Source organism: Podarcis filfolensis, assembly GCF_964270895.1.
Source record: "Podarcis filfolensis genome assembly, chromosome: 1".
Taxonomy (NCBI): domain Eukaryota; kingdom Metazoa; phylum Chordata; class Lepidosauria; order Squamata; family Lacertidae; genus Podarcis; species Podarcis filfolensis.
The window spans coordinates 125,764,689-125,776,419 of record NC_139604.1 but is presented as its reverse complement, the minus strand read 5'-3'; the positions used below and the strand labels follow the sequence as shown (position 1 = coordinate 125,776,419).

The following is an 11,731-nucleotide window of genomic DNA, read 5'->3' as shown; positions in this document are numbered from 1 at the left end:
ATTCCTAGCCCTGGAGAGGAGTCAAGATAACCTCAAACGAGGGGCGTATTGAGGCCATCTCTGGGATTGTTCCGAATCTTCTCCAGCTAAAATGCTTTCGATATTAATAGATCTCTTTCTTCTCTCGACCCCAGGTTCTCATCAGTAAAATAATTACACTTAACAGCCGCATGTGGTTGTTGTCGAGATAATTTAAGGCGAAAGGGTGCGGGCAGCAAGAAGAGATGGGCAGGAAAGGAGTTGCGGTAAAAAACTTCATTGGCATCGATTGCTAATGACGCCACTTAGTATTTATACAGAACTTTTCCAAAGTGCTCAAGCACTTTGTTATCTTGACAACCTTCACAACATCCCCATGAGGTAGGCCAACGATTATCGTCCTCCGTGGGTCGTGCAAACGGCTATTCTGAATAATGCTTTTTGTAGGGTAGGATAGGGAACCACTGGGTTACAGTGCCAGATTAGGAGACTCAGCCAAATCCCCAATTTAGCCACAAAGCTGACTAGGTGACTGTTAAGTTGTGGGTGAACATATCAGACGACACAGTGATTCTTCAAACAGCTCTTGTTTATTCACAGACCCAGAACAGAACTGAAGGGTTCAGCCAGCCTGCTTATATAGAGCTCCACTACAACGCAACAGTAACAACTTTCTGCAACTATCCAATCACTGAACGTCACTTTCAATTCCTTATTTGCATATAGGGACCTGAGTGAAAACTATCTACAGTATCCCCCTGCTGGCCCAGGGTGAGAACTTCAGTACATAACAGTGACCCTGGCCCAGTAACGGTCTCTTAGCCTAACCTCCCTCACAGGGTTGTTGTGGGAGTTAAACAGGGAGAGGGAGAACTACATATGCCATGTTGAGCTCCTTGAAGAAGGAATAACACATGCAATAATAAATGAAATATTGGAATGCATGTCCCCCCAGATACTGATCTTTGACATCTTCTATATATATTTATAGCAGGCATCACCCAGGCAAAATTAAGCAGATTTATCTGAAGGCAGCCCTGTATCGGCATTTCTTTATTTTTTTTAATCCTGACTGCATTTAAACCGTTGCAAATTATTATTTTTTTAAAGAATGGAACCAGTTGTTTTATGCCTCTCTGGTGCTGCTGTTTTAATGATGCAATTCATGTCTTTGTCTTTAACCTATCTTTACTGTATTTTTGTGTCCTGAATCTGGAAGGAGCTGAAGAGCAAGTGGATTGATATTATTCTATTTTATACGCTTCCTTTCAAAAATATATTATCTTCCCATCATATAAAAACAATTTAAAGCCGCATAAAGTACAAGCAGTACACTAATAATGACAGCAGCAGTGATAAAACACCTTATTACTTCAAATTCAATTTCATCGGCCAGCCCAATAAAAATAGAAAATAGAAGCCCCTGCCTTTCGCAAACCTTCAATAAATGCAACTGCGAATAAGAATGTGTTTTAGAGTCTGCTGAAATGGTAGCAAGGAGAGAGCTGATCATAGGAGCAAATGAAGCTTTCTTATACCAAATCAGATTACAGGTGCAGCTGGCTTATCACTGTCTATGCATTGACTGACAGCTGCTCTTCAGCGCTTCAGGCCCTCCTACTGAGCCATTGCAGTGACACAGAATGTTCACAAACATTCCAATTCCTGAAACAGGATTGGTAAAACACTGGACTGAAGGTGAGATAATATGAGAGAAAGGGAAAGGACAGGATAATCCTAAGGTTGAGTTTCTGTGTCAAAGCCGGATTTCAAAAGATTCAAACTTTCTCAGTTTTTGCATTTATCTAGTGGCAAAAAGCTTCACTCCTTATGTTTCTCCATGCCAGCTAACTCTTCAAACAAGAGACCTGCATGAAATTTAAAAAGAAAGGTCATAGCCCCAGTTAGAGGGCTGACTTTCTGGTTTGTACCTGGCCAGGGTTTTGAAGAAAGATTGATGACCAAATTACACAGTTACATTAAGCACACGGTTTGTTTGTTTTTGTTTGTTTGTAAATTTTATTTATGATTTTCGGGTTTTATACATTTGATAATTTTACAGTTCAAAACATGACTTCCTTCCCCCTTTCTGCAGTTCCTTAAATTTATTTCCAATATATTCTGCATAGCCAAATTAATCTACTTTAAATATATATTCTTATGAAACTACAGGTTATTACAATAATCCTGCCAATGTTCTTATCTGTTTACAATTTATCTGTAAATATTCAATAAACCATTTCCCTTCTTTTATAAAAAGTTTGTTATCTTTATTTCTTATTTTTCCGGTAAGTTTTGCCATTTCTGCATATTCCGTAAGTTTTTGTATCCATTCTTCCTTTGCTGGGACTTCTGCTTCTTTCCATTTTGGGACAAGTAACACTCTTGCCGCTGTTGTAGCATACATGAATAAGTTTCTGTACAGTTTAGGTAGTTCTGTCCCTATAATTCCCAAAAGGAAAGCTTCTGGTTGTTGTTTTTGTTGTTTTTTTACAAAAAAGTACAGTCATACCTCAGGTTACAGAGGCTTCAGGTTGCGCGTTTTCAGGTTGCGCACTGCGCTGAACCCAGAAACACTAAATCACACTTTGCACATGCGCAGAAGCGCCAAATGGTGTCACATGCGTGCACAGACATGGCGCTGTGGGTTGCGAACGAGGCGGGTAGTGAATGTGCCTCCTGCACGGATCATGTTCGCAACCCGAGAGTCCACTGTTTAGTCCAAGTGCAGTTTGCCCTACAGATGCCACAGCAACTACCGTAATTCTTTTCTGGGGCCACCGTTGCACCCCACAGGTCTTATCGTCTGGGCAGCCCAGGAGCTCCAGACACACTGCCCAGGTTTGTGTCCTGGAGAGGTCACTTCCATGCACTTTTACTTCACCCCCGGAGGCACACTCCATTGTCTCTAGAGACACGACGGACGCCAAAGTACCATTTGAAGGGACAGTTTTCCCACAGCTAAACTAGCTTGTGGCTTGGGGGGGGGGGAGATGGGAGCCTAAATAAAAATGCCTTAACTGTCCCAGCGCTCAGACGGCAGCCTGAGTTTTGAAGGGGAGCCCCATAGGGGCAAAGCAGGATTTACTCCCCAGCACAGTAAAAGCGCACAAAATCAGGGCTGGGTGAGCCTGCAGCAGTGATGGGGTCCGACACATAGCTGTCAACCGTCCCTTATTTGACGGGAAACTCCCTTATCCCAGTGCCGTGTCCCGCTGCTGTCCCTTATTGATGATGTCCCTTAAATTTTCCAGGTTTCATGCTTGCCCGGCTCGGGAGGGAAGCAGCGGCTCAGGGTCCTCCATCGCGCGAGAGAGTGCGTGCACGAGCTGCCGCGTCTCTGTCTCTCCCTTTTCCCACTCGGGGGTGGGTCGTGAGGAGACGGGTGACGGCGGGCAGGCAGGCAGCCCCTCTCTTTCGAGACTTCCACCGCGATGCCAGGGGAAGCCAGAGGCGGCAGTGGCAGCAGCGGCTGAGGAGGCGGCCTGAGGGAGGAGGAAGAGGAGGGGATGGGGAGGGACGCAGAAGGGCGGTGCTTCAGAGGCTGCGGCGGCACCGCAACCGCCTCATGCCGGGCTCGCGGGCGGCGTGGGCAAGAGTCTCTCTTGTTCCCCCCTCTCTCTCGGGCGGGGAAGGGCCGATGGAACTCCTTGCGCCGGGACGACGGCAGCCCCGACGTGCTGCTTAGCATACCCTCCAACCAGTGCAGCATCTTAATGTAGTGATTTCCCCTTCTGCATCCCTTTCATAACTCTATTTTTATAAATCATTTGTCCATCCATAGTTCAAATTTTTACTACAGTGGTACCTCGGGTTAAGTACTTAATTCGTTCTGGAGGTCCGTACTTAACCTGAAACTGTTCTTAACCTGAAGCACCACTTTAGCTAATGGGGCCTCCTGCTGCCGCTGCGCCGCCGGAGCATGATTTCTGTTCTCATCCTGAAGCAAAGTTCTTAACCTGAAGCACTATTTCTGGGTTAGCAGAGTCTGTAACCTGAAGCGTATGTAACCTGAAGCGTATGTAACCCGAGGTACCACTGTACAAGTTTTCTGTCAATCCTACCAACGTATGTAACTCTTTACAATAGCTTTTCAACTAAATTATAAACTTTCCCCATTCTTTATTAAAGAGGTCCTCTTCCTGGTTTCTAATTCTGCCCGTAAGCTTTGCTATCTCGACGTCGTTCATCAGTTTTGTCTGCCACTCTTCTTTGGTCGGAGTTGCAGACCCTTAGGATCATCTAGTCCTCTGCAAAACACAGTCAGTGGTAGCCAAAGCAGCATGGCTCCATCAGTGGCGGATTTCTGTATAAGCCAAAATCCCTTATTTTGGCTGCTGATCCCTTATTTTTGAGGCTGCTGGCCCCTTATTTTCAAATCTGTAAGTTGACAGCTATGGTCCGACACAACCACCCTTCTTTCCACCCTGTGACCTCTCTTCCACCAGATCGAAAGGCAGCGAGGGATCCCCACCGGCCCCACCTACTCAGGAGGAGGCGGAGGGAGGCGGTTGCACTCCCTCGGGGGAACCGACGCACCTTGGATCGCGCACAAAGGGGCGGATCGGGGGCCTCGAGGGGGCGGGCGCGCGGGAGGAAGAGGCGGCCAGTCGCGTTGGAGATCCGCTGGGTTCCTCCTCCTGCTGCCTCCGCCCCTGGCGAGGAGGGGAGGGCGCGGGCGGGGATCGGCCGGGGTCGACCGGCCTGGGCTTGCGGGGGAAAGAGGGAAAAGTTTGGCGGCCACGTGGGTGTCCCGTGCAGAGGGGCGGGGAGGGCGGGCCGGGCCTCTTTTGACCCCTCGGCAGGCACCATCGGGGCTTCACTGAGCGCAGGAGCTGCATTCGCCCGGGGTGTCGCCATGCCTCCCGCCGAGATCATCAGCGGCAAGGCCGTTTCCGAGTAGGTCGCCGCCCCCTCGGGGCTTTGGGGAGAGCCGGGGTTTGCGCGCGGGGAGGCGGGCAGCGGGGAGGAAGGAGACGCGTGTATGCATCGCTCTCGGGGCCTGCTAGGGCGCACCTGGACTCGGGGCTGTAAGTGGGGGGCGCGCGTGTTTTGCGCCCCACTTCTCCAAGACGGCCAGACCCCCCCTTAGGATAAAGGCAGCCGGGTTTGCTGCACGCCCCAGCCTGTCCGGACAGGAGTCGCCCGCGTGGAGTTCCGCGGGACTTGCGCGCCACTTGGCGTAGATTTCACCAGCTTCGTGGAATTGTAGAATTGGAAGGGACCACGGGGATCAGCTGCTCTTTGTCCCATGGGGGACTCGAACCCACGACCGTCAGATTAAGAGTCTCGTGCTTGGAGGGAGAGAGCCCTCCCACGCAGACTCCCCCAAAGCCACGTGCCGTTTCCCTTCGCTTCCATCCAACTTATTCGTTGTTGCATGAAGTTGCCATTCGTTTTAACTTCTTTCTTCTCCTTTTTTGAAATCGCCCGCCTTCCTCCCATCGCCTGGAGGCCAAAGGTGTGTCCTGTGCCCGGTTTCCAGGTGGTCTCCCATCCAGGCATGGGCCAGATACCGCGCTGCTGAGCCTCTGCAAGGTGGTGGCGTCATAGGGTTGTAAATCGAACCCGAGACCGTCCTTTTCCTCCAGGGCAGGGCTAGCTTCCAGTGGCTCTCTCCAGCTGCTGTTGGGCTGGCAACTCAGATCAGCCCCAGCCAGCATGGCCAGTCGTCAGGGATAGATCAGTCGCTAGAGCATAGAACCAAAGAATTGTCGAGTTGGAAGGGACTCTGAGGGTCATCCAGTCCAACCCCCTGCATTGCAGGAATATGCAGCTGCCCCATGCAGGAATCGAACCTGCAACCTTGGCATTATCAGCACCATGCTCTAACCAACTGAGCTATGAGGCTCTTTAATTTCAGGGTCATTGGTTCAAGCAAGAGATTTCTGCATTGCAGGGGGTTAGACTAGATGACCGTCGTGGTCCCTTCTAACCCTACAATTCTGTGATTTTACCCCTGCACCCTGAGGGTTGCATTCCATTCTGGGCAACGTTTTATTTTTTACTATTATGATTATATATTTATTTACTTGCAAGGAAGGTGGCTTATAGACAAAAATAAGAGCCACTAAAAACTTAAGGGCAGGGAAAGCAATCAGAATTTAAACTATATGCATAGATAAAATACCTTAAAAGCATACGGATAACTGCAATTAAAGCAGCACAGCCCGAACCCTTTCTTTAAAAGCAGTCTGTTCCCAGCAGCCCATTGGAACGTGAAGGTGGGAGGACAGCAAGGAGGGAGCGAGTCGAGCTTCTCGAGGGAGGGAGTTTGGGAGCTGCCACCACCGAGAAGGCCCTGTCCTGCAACCCCCACCAAGAATGCCCGTGAGGGTGGTGGGACGGAGATAATAGATCAAAGCCAGTATTTTGAACGATGCCCAGATATAGATTGGTACCTGGTGGAGCTGTCGTACAAAGGGAGCCATTATGCTCCCTGGAGCCTTTGGGGAGCCATGCCTCAGCGCTGTGCAAGGAGGAAGGCAAAAGTGGCCAGAGCAGCGAATGCAAATGCTGCCTTTCTACAGCAGGAGAGCTTCTCAGCGTGTGCTCCTGCACCCTGTCTCTGTTCTCCATCTACACAAAAAAGTAGTACAGTGGACGCTTGGGTTGCGAGTGTGATCTGTGCGGGAGGCATGTTCACAACCCGCAGCGCTGTGTCTGCGGGTTGCAATTCGGCATTTCTGCGCATGCGCAAAGCGCGGTTTAGCATGCGCGAGCGCTGAAACTCGGAAGTAACCCATTCCGGTACTTCTGGTTTTGGCACGGTACACAACCCGAAAACGCCCAACCTGAAGCGTCTGTAACCCGAGGTATGACTGTATTATCAGACTTCGAGAGGACACATTCCAGCCTGGCAGAAATACTGGGAGAGGACCAGGGAGGAGGGCTGTGGCCTGCAGAGATTTCCAAGGGAATTGTCTCCTGTCTCCCTTTATTGCTCTGCTGGCTTAATATTAACCCAGCAGCTGGTCCATGACTGATTAACATTTGATTCCTTGATCCTGAAATCATATGTGTGTGTCTTAAACTATGTCCTCTTTTGAAACCTTTGCTTTTAAAGCTCACTTTTTTCCAGGGGCCTGGCTGGAGAAGCTGCTTTTAGTTTTATTCCTCTGTCATTGTACCTGCATGCTGCACAAAACAAAACAAAAAAACCTCACCTGTTAGATTTCTGCCTGCGCCCAGGAGGCTTGTTAGACCTCTTTGCAGCATGAGAGCAGAAGCTGCCTCCCTTGTTCCGTCTGTGTGAGGTTTTCTGCTTCTGCAAAAGACTGCTCCCTTCCTCTCCTCGCCCCAAGCTGCCCCAGAGGGTTGGGGGAAATCTTGAAATCTTTGTGCTGTTGAATAATAATAATAATAATAATAATAATAATAATAATTTATTATTTGTACCCCGCCCATCTGGCTGGGTTTCCCGGGCCACTCTGGGCGGCTTCCATAGAAACCAAAAATACCCTAAAATATCACAGATTAAAAACTTCCCTGAACAGGGCTGCCTTAAGATGTCTTCTGAATGTCAGGTAGTTATTTATCGCTTTGACATCTGATGGGAGGGCGTTCCACAGGGCAGGCGCCACTACTGAGAAGGCCCTCTGCCTGGTTCCCTGTAGCTTTGCTTCTCGCAATGAGGGAACCGCCAGAAGGCCCTCGGCGCTGGACCTCAGCATCCGGGCAGAACGATGGGGGTGGAGACGCTCCTTCAGGTATACTGGGCCGAGGCCGTTTAGGGCTTTAAAGGTCAGCACCAACACTTTGAATTGTGCTTGGAAACGTACTGGGAGCCAATGTAGGTCTTTCAAGACCGGTGTTATGTGGTCTCGGCGGCCGCTCCCAGTCACCAGTCTAGCTGCCGCATTCTGGATTAGTTGTAGTTTCCGAGTCACCTTCAAAGGTAGCCCCACGTAGAGTGCATTACAGTAGTCCAAGCAGGAGATAACCAGAGCATGCACCACTCTGGCGAGACAGTCCGCGGGCAGGTAGGGTCTCAGCCTGCGTACCAGGTGGAGTTGGTAGACAGCTGCCCTGGACACAGAATTGACCTGCACCTCCATGGACAGCTGTGAGTCCAAAATGACTCCCAGGCTGCGCACCTGGTCCTTCAGGGGCACAGTTACCCCATTCAGGACCATGAATAGGGTATGAAATGATAGGGTCAGTGTTATATTGGATTCCGCCATGAGTGTTGCCATTGTCCCGCAGCCTCTTTTCTGAAGCTCATCACTACCCTTGCATGCAGGGGTGCATTGGAGCTGAAAATTATGCAAACCATGGGATGCTGTCTTCAGTCCAAGCCAGCATGACCAGTGGTCAGGGGTGATGGGAACTGTAGTCCTGCAAGGCCGCAAGGCCTGTAGTCCTGCAAGGCCGCAGGTTCCCAGTCCTTTATATATGTGCTCAGCTCCCATCATCCCTGACCATTGGCAATTTATTGATTTGTGAATTGGACATATACGTCCCTAGGCAATTTGCAGGCAGGCAGGGAGCTGTAGTTTAGTTTTAGGGTGGTGGGAATTATAGTTCCGCGAGAGGTAAACTACAGTTCCCATGATTATTATGGGGCAAGTCATTGGCTTTAAATGTATAGCGCGTATGCAACCAGAGCTGATGGCTGAGCAATGTGGACTGCTTTAATTTAGTGGCGCTGCTTTCATTACTGCTGCTGAATCCATACGGGTTGACCTTCATATGTCAATTTTGCATTGGAAGCAGATAATTGGCATCTGATCCAGCTGCCTTTCCCTTCTCTCCCCCCCCTCCCCCAGCTCACCACCCAATTGCACAATTTTAACACAGCGCTAGACGAGGGAGCCAGCAAAGCAAACAGCTTCAGGCAAGAGCTCACTGTACTACAGGATCTGGGCCTGCATGAAATTTAACCAGGGAGCCTTTGTAGTTTCATCTGGTTGAACTTGCAAGCCTGTGGAATGCCTTAGCCCTTTATTTGTGAAATTCCTGCAGCAACATATGCCCTTTCCCCCTTTTCGGGTTCTTGGAACGCTCACACAAATGTGTCTTCCAAGCGATTCCCATAGATAACCAGAGAGGTGTTTTTCTTTCCAGCAAATTTTTATACTTCTCCTAGACTCTATACAAATTCTTCCTGATAATGTGGTTTGTAAAACTCATATAAATTTTAGCTTTCCCATACCAAAGACAAGCATGCCTGCCAAATTTTATGTCATGACCTTCTAGATCTAAAATGTCTGCATTTCCCAATACAATCCATTATTTTAACCAGCACAAAGCAGGCTGCCTCATAATACAGTTGCAGGGCAAAGCCTCCTCTTTCTTTTAAATCTATCAAAATTTTATGTTTAGTTCATGACTTTCCCCCCTGCCAGGTAAATTTAGAGAGATGTTTTTTTTTTTCCGTTATTTGAGGCAACTTAATATTTATTTATTACTGTTCCCCATTTTACAGATGGGGAAATTCTGTTTGCAACTGCTCAATCCAGATTATTATTTGAAATGACCTACAACTTGAGAACAGCTTTGAATCTGAGTTTTCTGTTGAAACAGGGCTCTAGGCTGCCTTGGGCTCTCTGCGGTTGGGGAGACCATTCATACAACACTTCAATTTACACTAGAAGACAAAAGGGACTTTTTTGTTTGGCGGTGGTGGTAGTTTACTTGACAAAAGGCCACATTGCACATTGCATTTTTCCTGCATAGCAATCGGATCACTATACCAACCTGGTACTCTCCAGATAGTGTTAGAAACTCAGTTATATAATAACCTTGGTGCCAAATGGCTCCTCAAACCAAGGTTACGGTTGCTAAAATGGAATGTCTAATTAGCATTTTGGCATAAGTCTTTTATTTTCCTGACTGTGATTGATTCTAAGTTAAACATCTGCCTAGTTCAGATGACAACTTTGAGCTAGATTAAGAACTTAATTAAATAGAAAAGTCACTTGATCCAGGGACAGCCCACATATATACTGGCCTTTTTCAACCTCTTTTTCTTAACGGTGACACAGAGCGTTCATGACGTCAGAATATTCTTCACAACTGTGAGCAGGGCAGTGGGGTGGGGGTAAGTGAAGACAAGCGACAACAATTAACTATAACGTTCTTCACTGCTCTTGTTCAGGCTGCACAGGAAAAGCGTTTTGGTTCCTGAAATCCATTCTGATTCTGCAGATAAAATATAACGGATAGAATTCTTCAGGATGTGTTACTAGTGTGTGAACAGAGTCCAAGGATCCCTAGGCTTGCACCTCCAGATTTTGGAGGTATCAGGTGCTGTCCTAGCACCCTGGCACCCGCACTTGGTCACAAGTGGTCAGTAGCTAGGTGCAAAATGTGAATTTCGAAAACTGCCTCCAGATGTTCTGGACTACAACTCCTGGCTGGCACTGATGGGAATTGCAGTCCCAAACATTTGGAGGACACCAAGTTGATGACGTCTGGAGAAGCGTGAAACCAAGAAGTAAATGTTGCAGCAAATGCTATTGCTACATTGATTGTGCCACAATAAATCTGTATGTCTTTTTCAGTTGCCACAAAGTTATTTAATATATAGATACACAGTGGCACCTCGGGTTACATATGCTTCACGTTACAGACTCGGCTAACCCAGAAATAGGACCTCGGGTTAAGAACTTTGCTTCAGGATGAGAACAGAAATCGCACGGTGGCAGGAGGAGGCCCCATTAGCTAAAGTGGTGCTTCAGGTTAAGAACAGTTTCAGGTTAAGTACGGACCTCCAGAACGAATTAAGTACGTAACCAGAGGTACCACTGTACATTGCTGTAGGGATACGGGTGGTGCTGTGGGTTAAACCACCACTTGGGCTTGCCGATCGAAAGGTCGGCGGTTCAAATCCCTGCGATGAGGTGAGCTCCCATTGCTCTGTCCCAGCTCCTGCCAACCTAGCGGTTCGAAAGCACACCAGTGCAAGTAGATAAATAGGTACCACTCCAGCGGGAAGGTAAACGGCGTTTCCATGCGCTGCTCTGGTTTCGCCAGAAGCAGCTTAGTCATGCTGGCCACATGACCCAGAAAAACTGTTTGCAGAAGCGGACAAACGCCGGCTCCCTCGGCCTCTAAAGTGAGATGAGCGCCGCAACCCCAGAGTCATTCACAACTGGACTTGATTGTCAGGGGTCCCTTGACCTTTATACATTGCTGTATCTGATTGCACGTTATCTTGCCGAGATGTGGGACAGACCAAAGAAAGTACTTTGCTCCCACAGTTTTTTGTTTACTATCGCATTTACGTCCTTCCTTTTCTCTGGGTGGTGTGCAGTGTGACCCCTCTCCATTTTACCCTCACAACAACCCTGTGAGGTAGGTTAGGCTGAGAGGCTGTGACAGAACCATGGGTGAGCGTCATGTACTGATGGCCACCAACTTGGATGTCTTTAAAAGAGAATCAGACACAATGACTATGTTCCTGTACAAAATCTGTACAAAATCTAACCTTCACATTTGTAGCCCCACCCACTTTTGCCCCTGTCCCCGCCCACCTCAGAAGGTTGGACCTCAGAAGGTCGCTAAGACATAAATGCGGCCCTCACAAGAACCAAAGTTTCCCACGCATGTATTAGGGCAAAATATGAAGAACAATAGGCTTTATTTACCGTATTTGGGACAAGGTGGGGGCAGCTGTAATCTCTTGTACTGGGACTTCAGCCGTCGCCTCCTGCCCCTAGCATGGCAGCCGAGGGAGATATTTGAGTGGGTTTTGGTGAAATATTAACTAGCTGACATTTAGAACAGATTGTCCTTTATGGCTCATCAC

General features: G+C 48.3%; 1 protein-coding gene across 2 annotated transcripts in view; it reads left to right on the top strand.

The window, feature by feature from the left end:
- The first annotated feature begins 4,567 nt into the window (after window positions 1-4,567).
- The window catches only part of MTHFD1 (methylenetetrahydrofolate dehydrogenase, cyclohydrolase and formyltetrahydrofolate synthetase 1), a 72,512-nt gene continuing 65,348 nt past the window's right edge, over window positions 4,568-11,731 (top strand). The window contains exon 1 of one of the 2 annotated variants that reach the window (XM_083612025.1): window positions 4,568-4,878. In XM_083612025.1, coding sequence (XP_083468151.1) covers window positions 4,838-4,878 — 41 coding nt within the window. In that variant the 5' untranslated portion in view covers window positions 4,568-4,837. The remainder of the gene's footprint in view (window positions 4,879-11,731) is intronic. The other variant, XR_014547726.1, reaches the window with a different exon arrangement.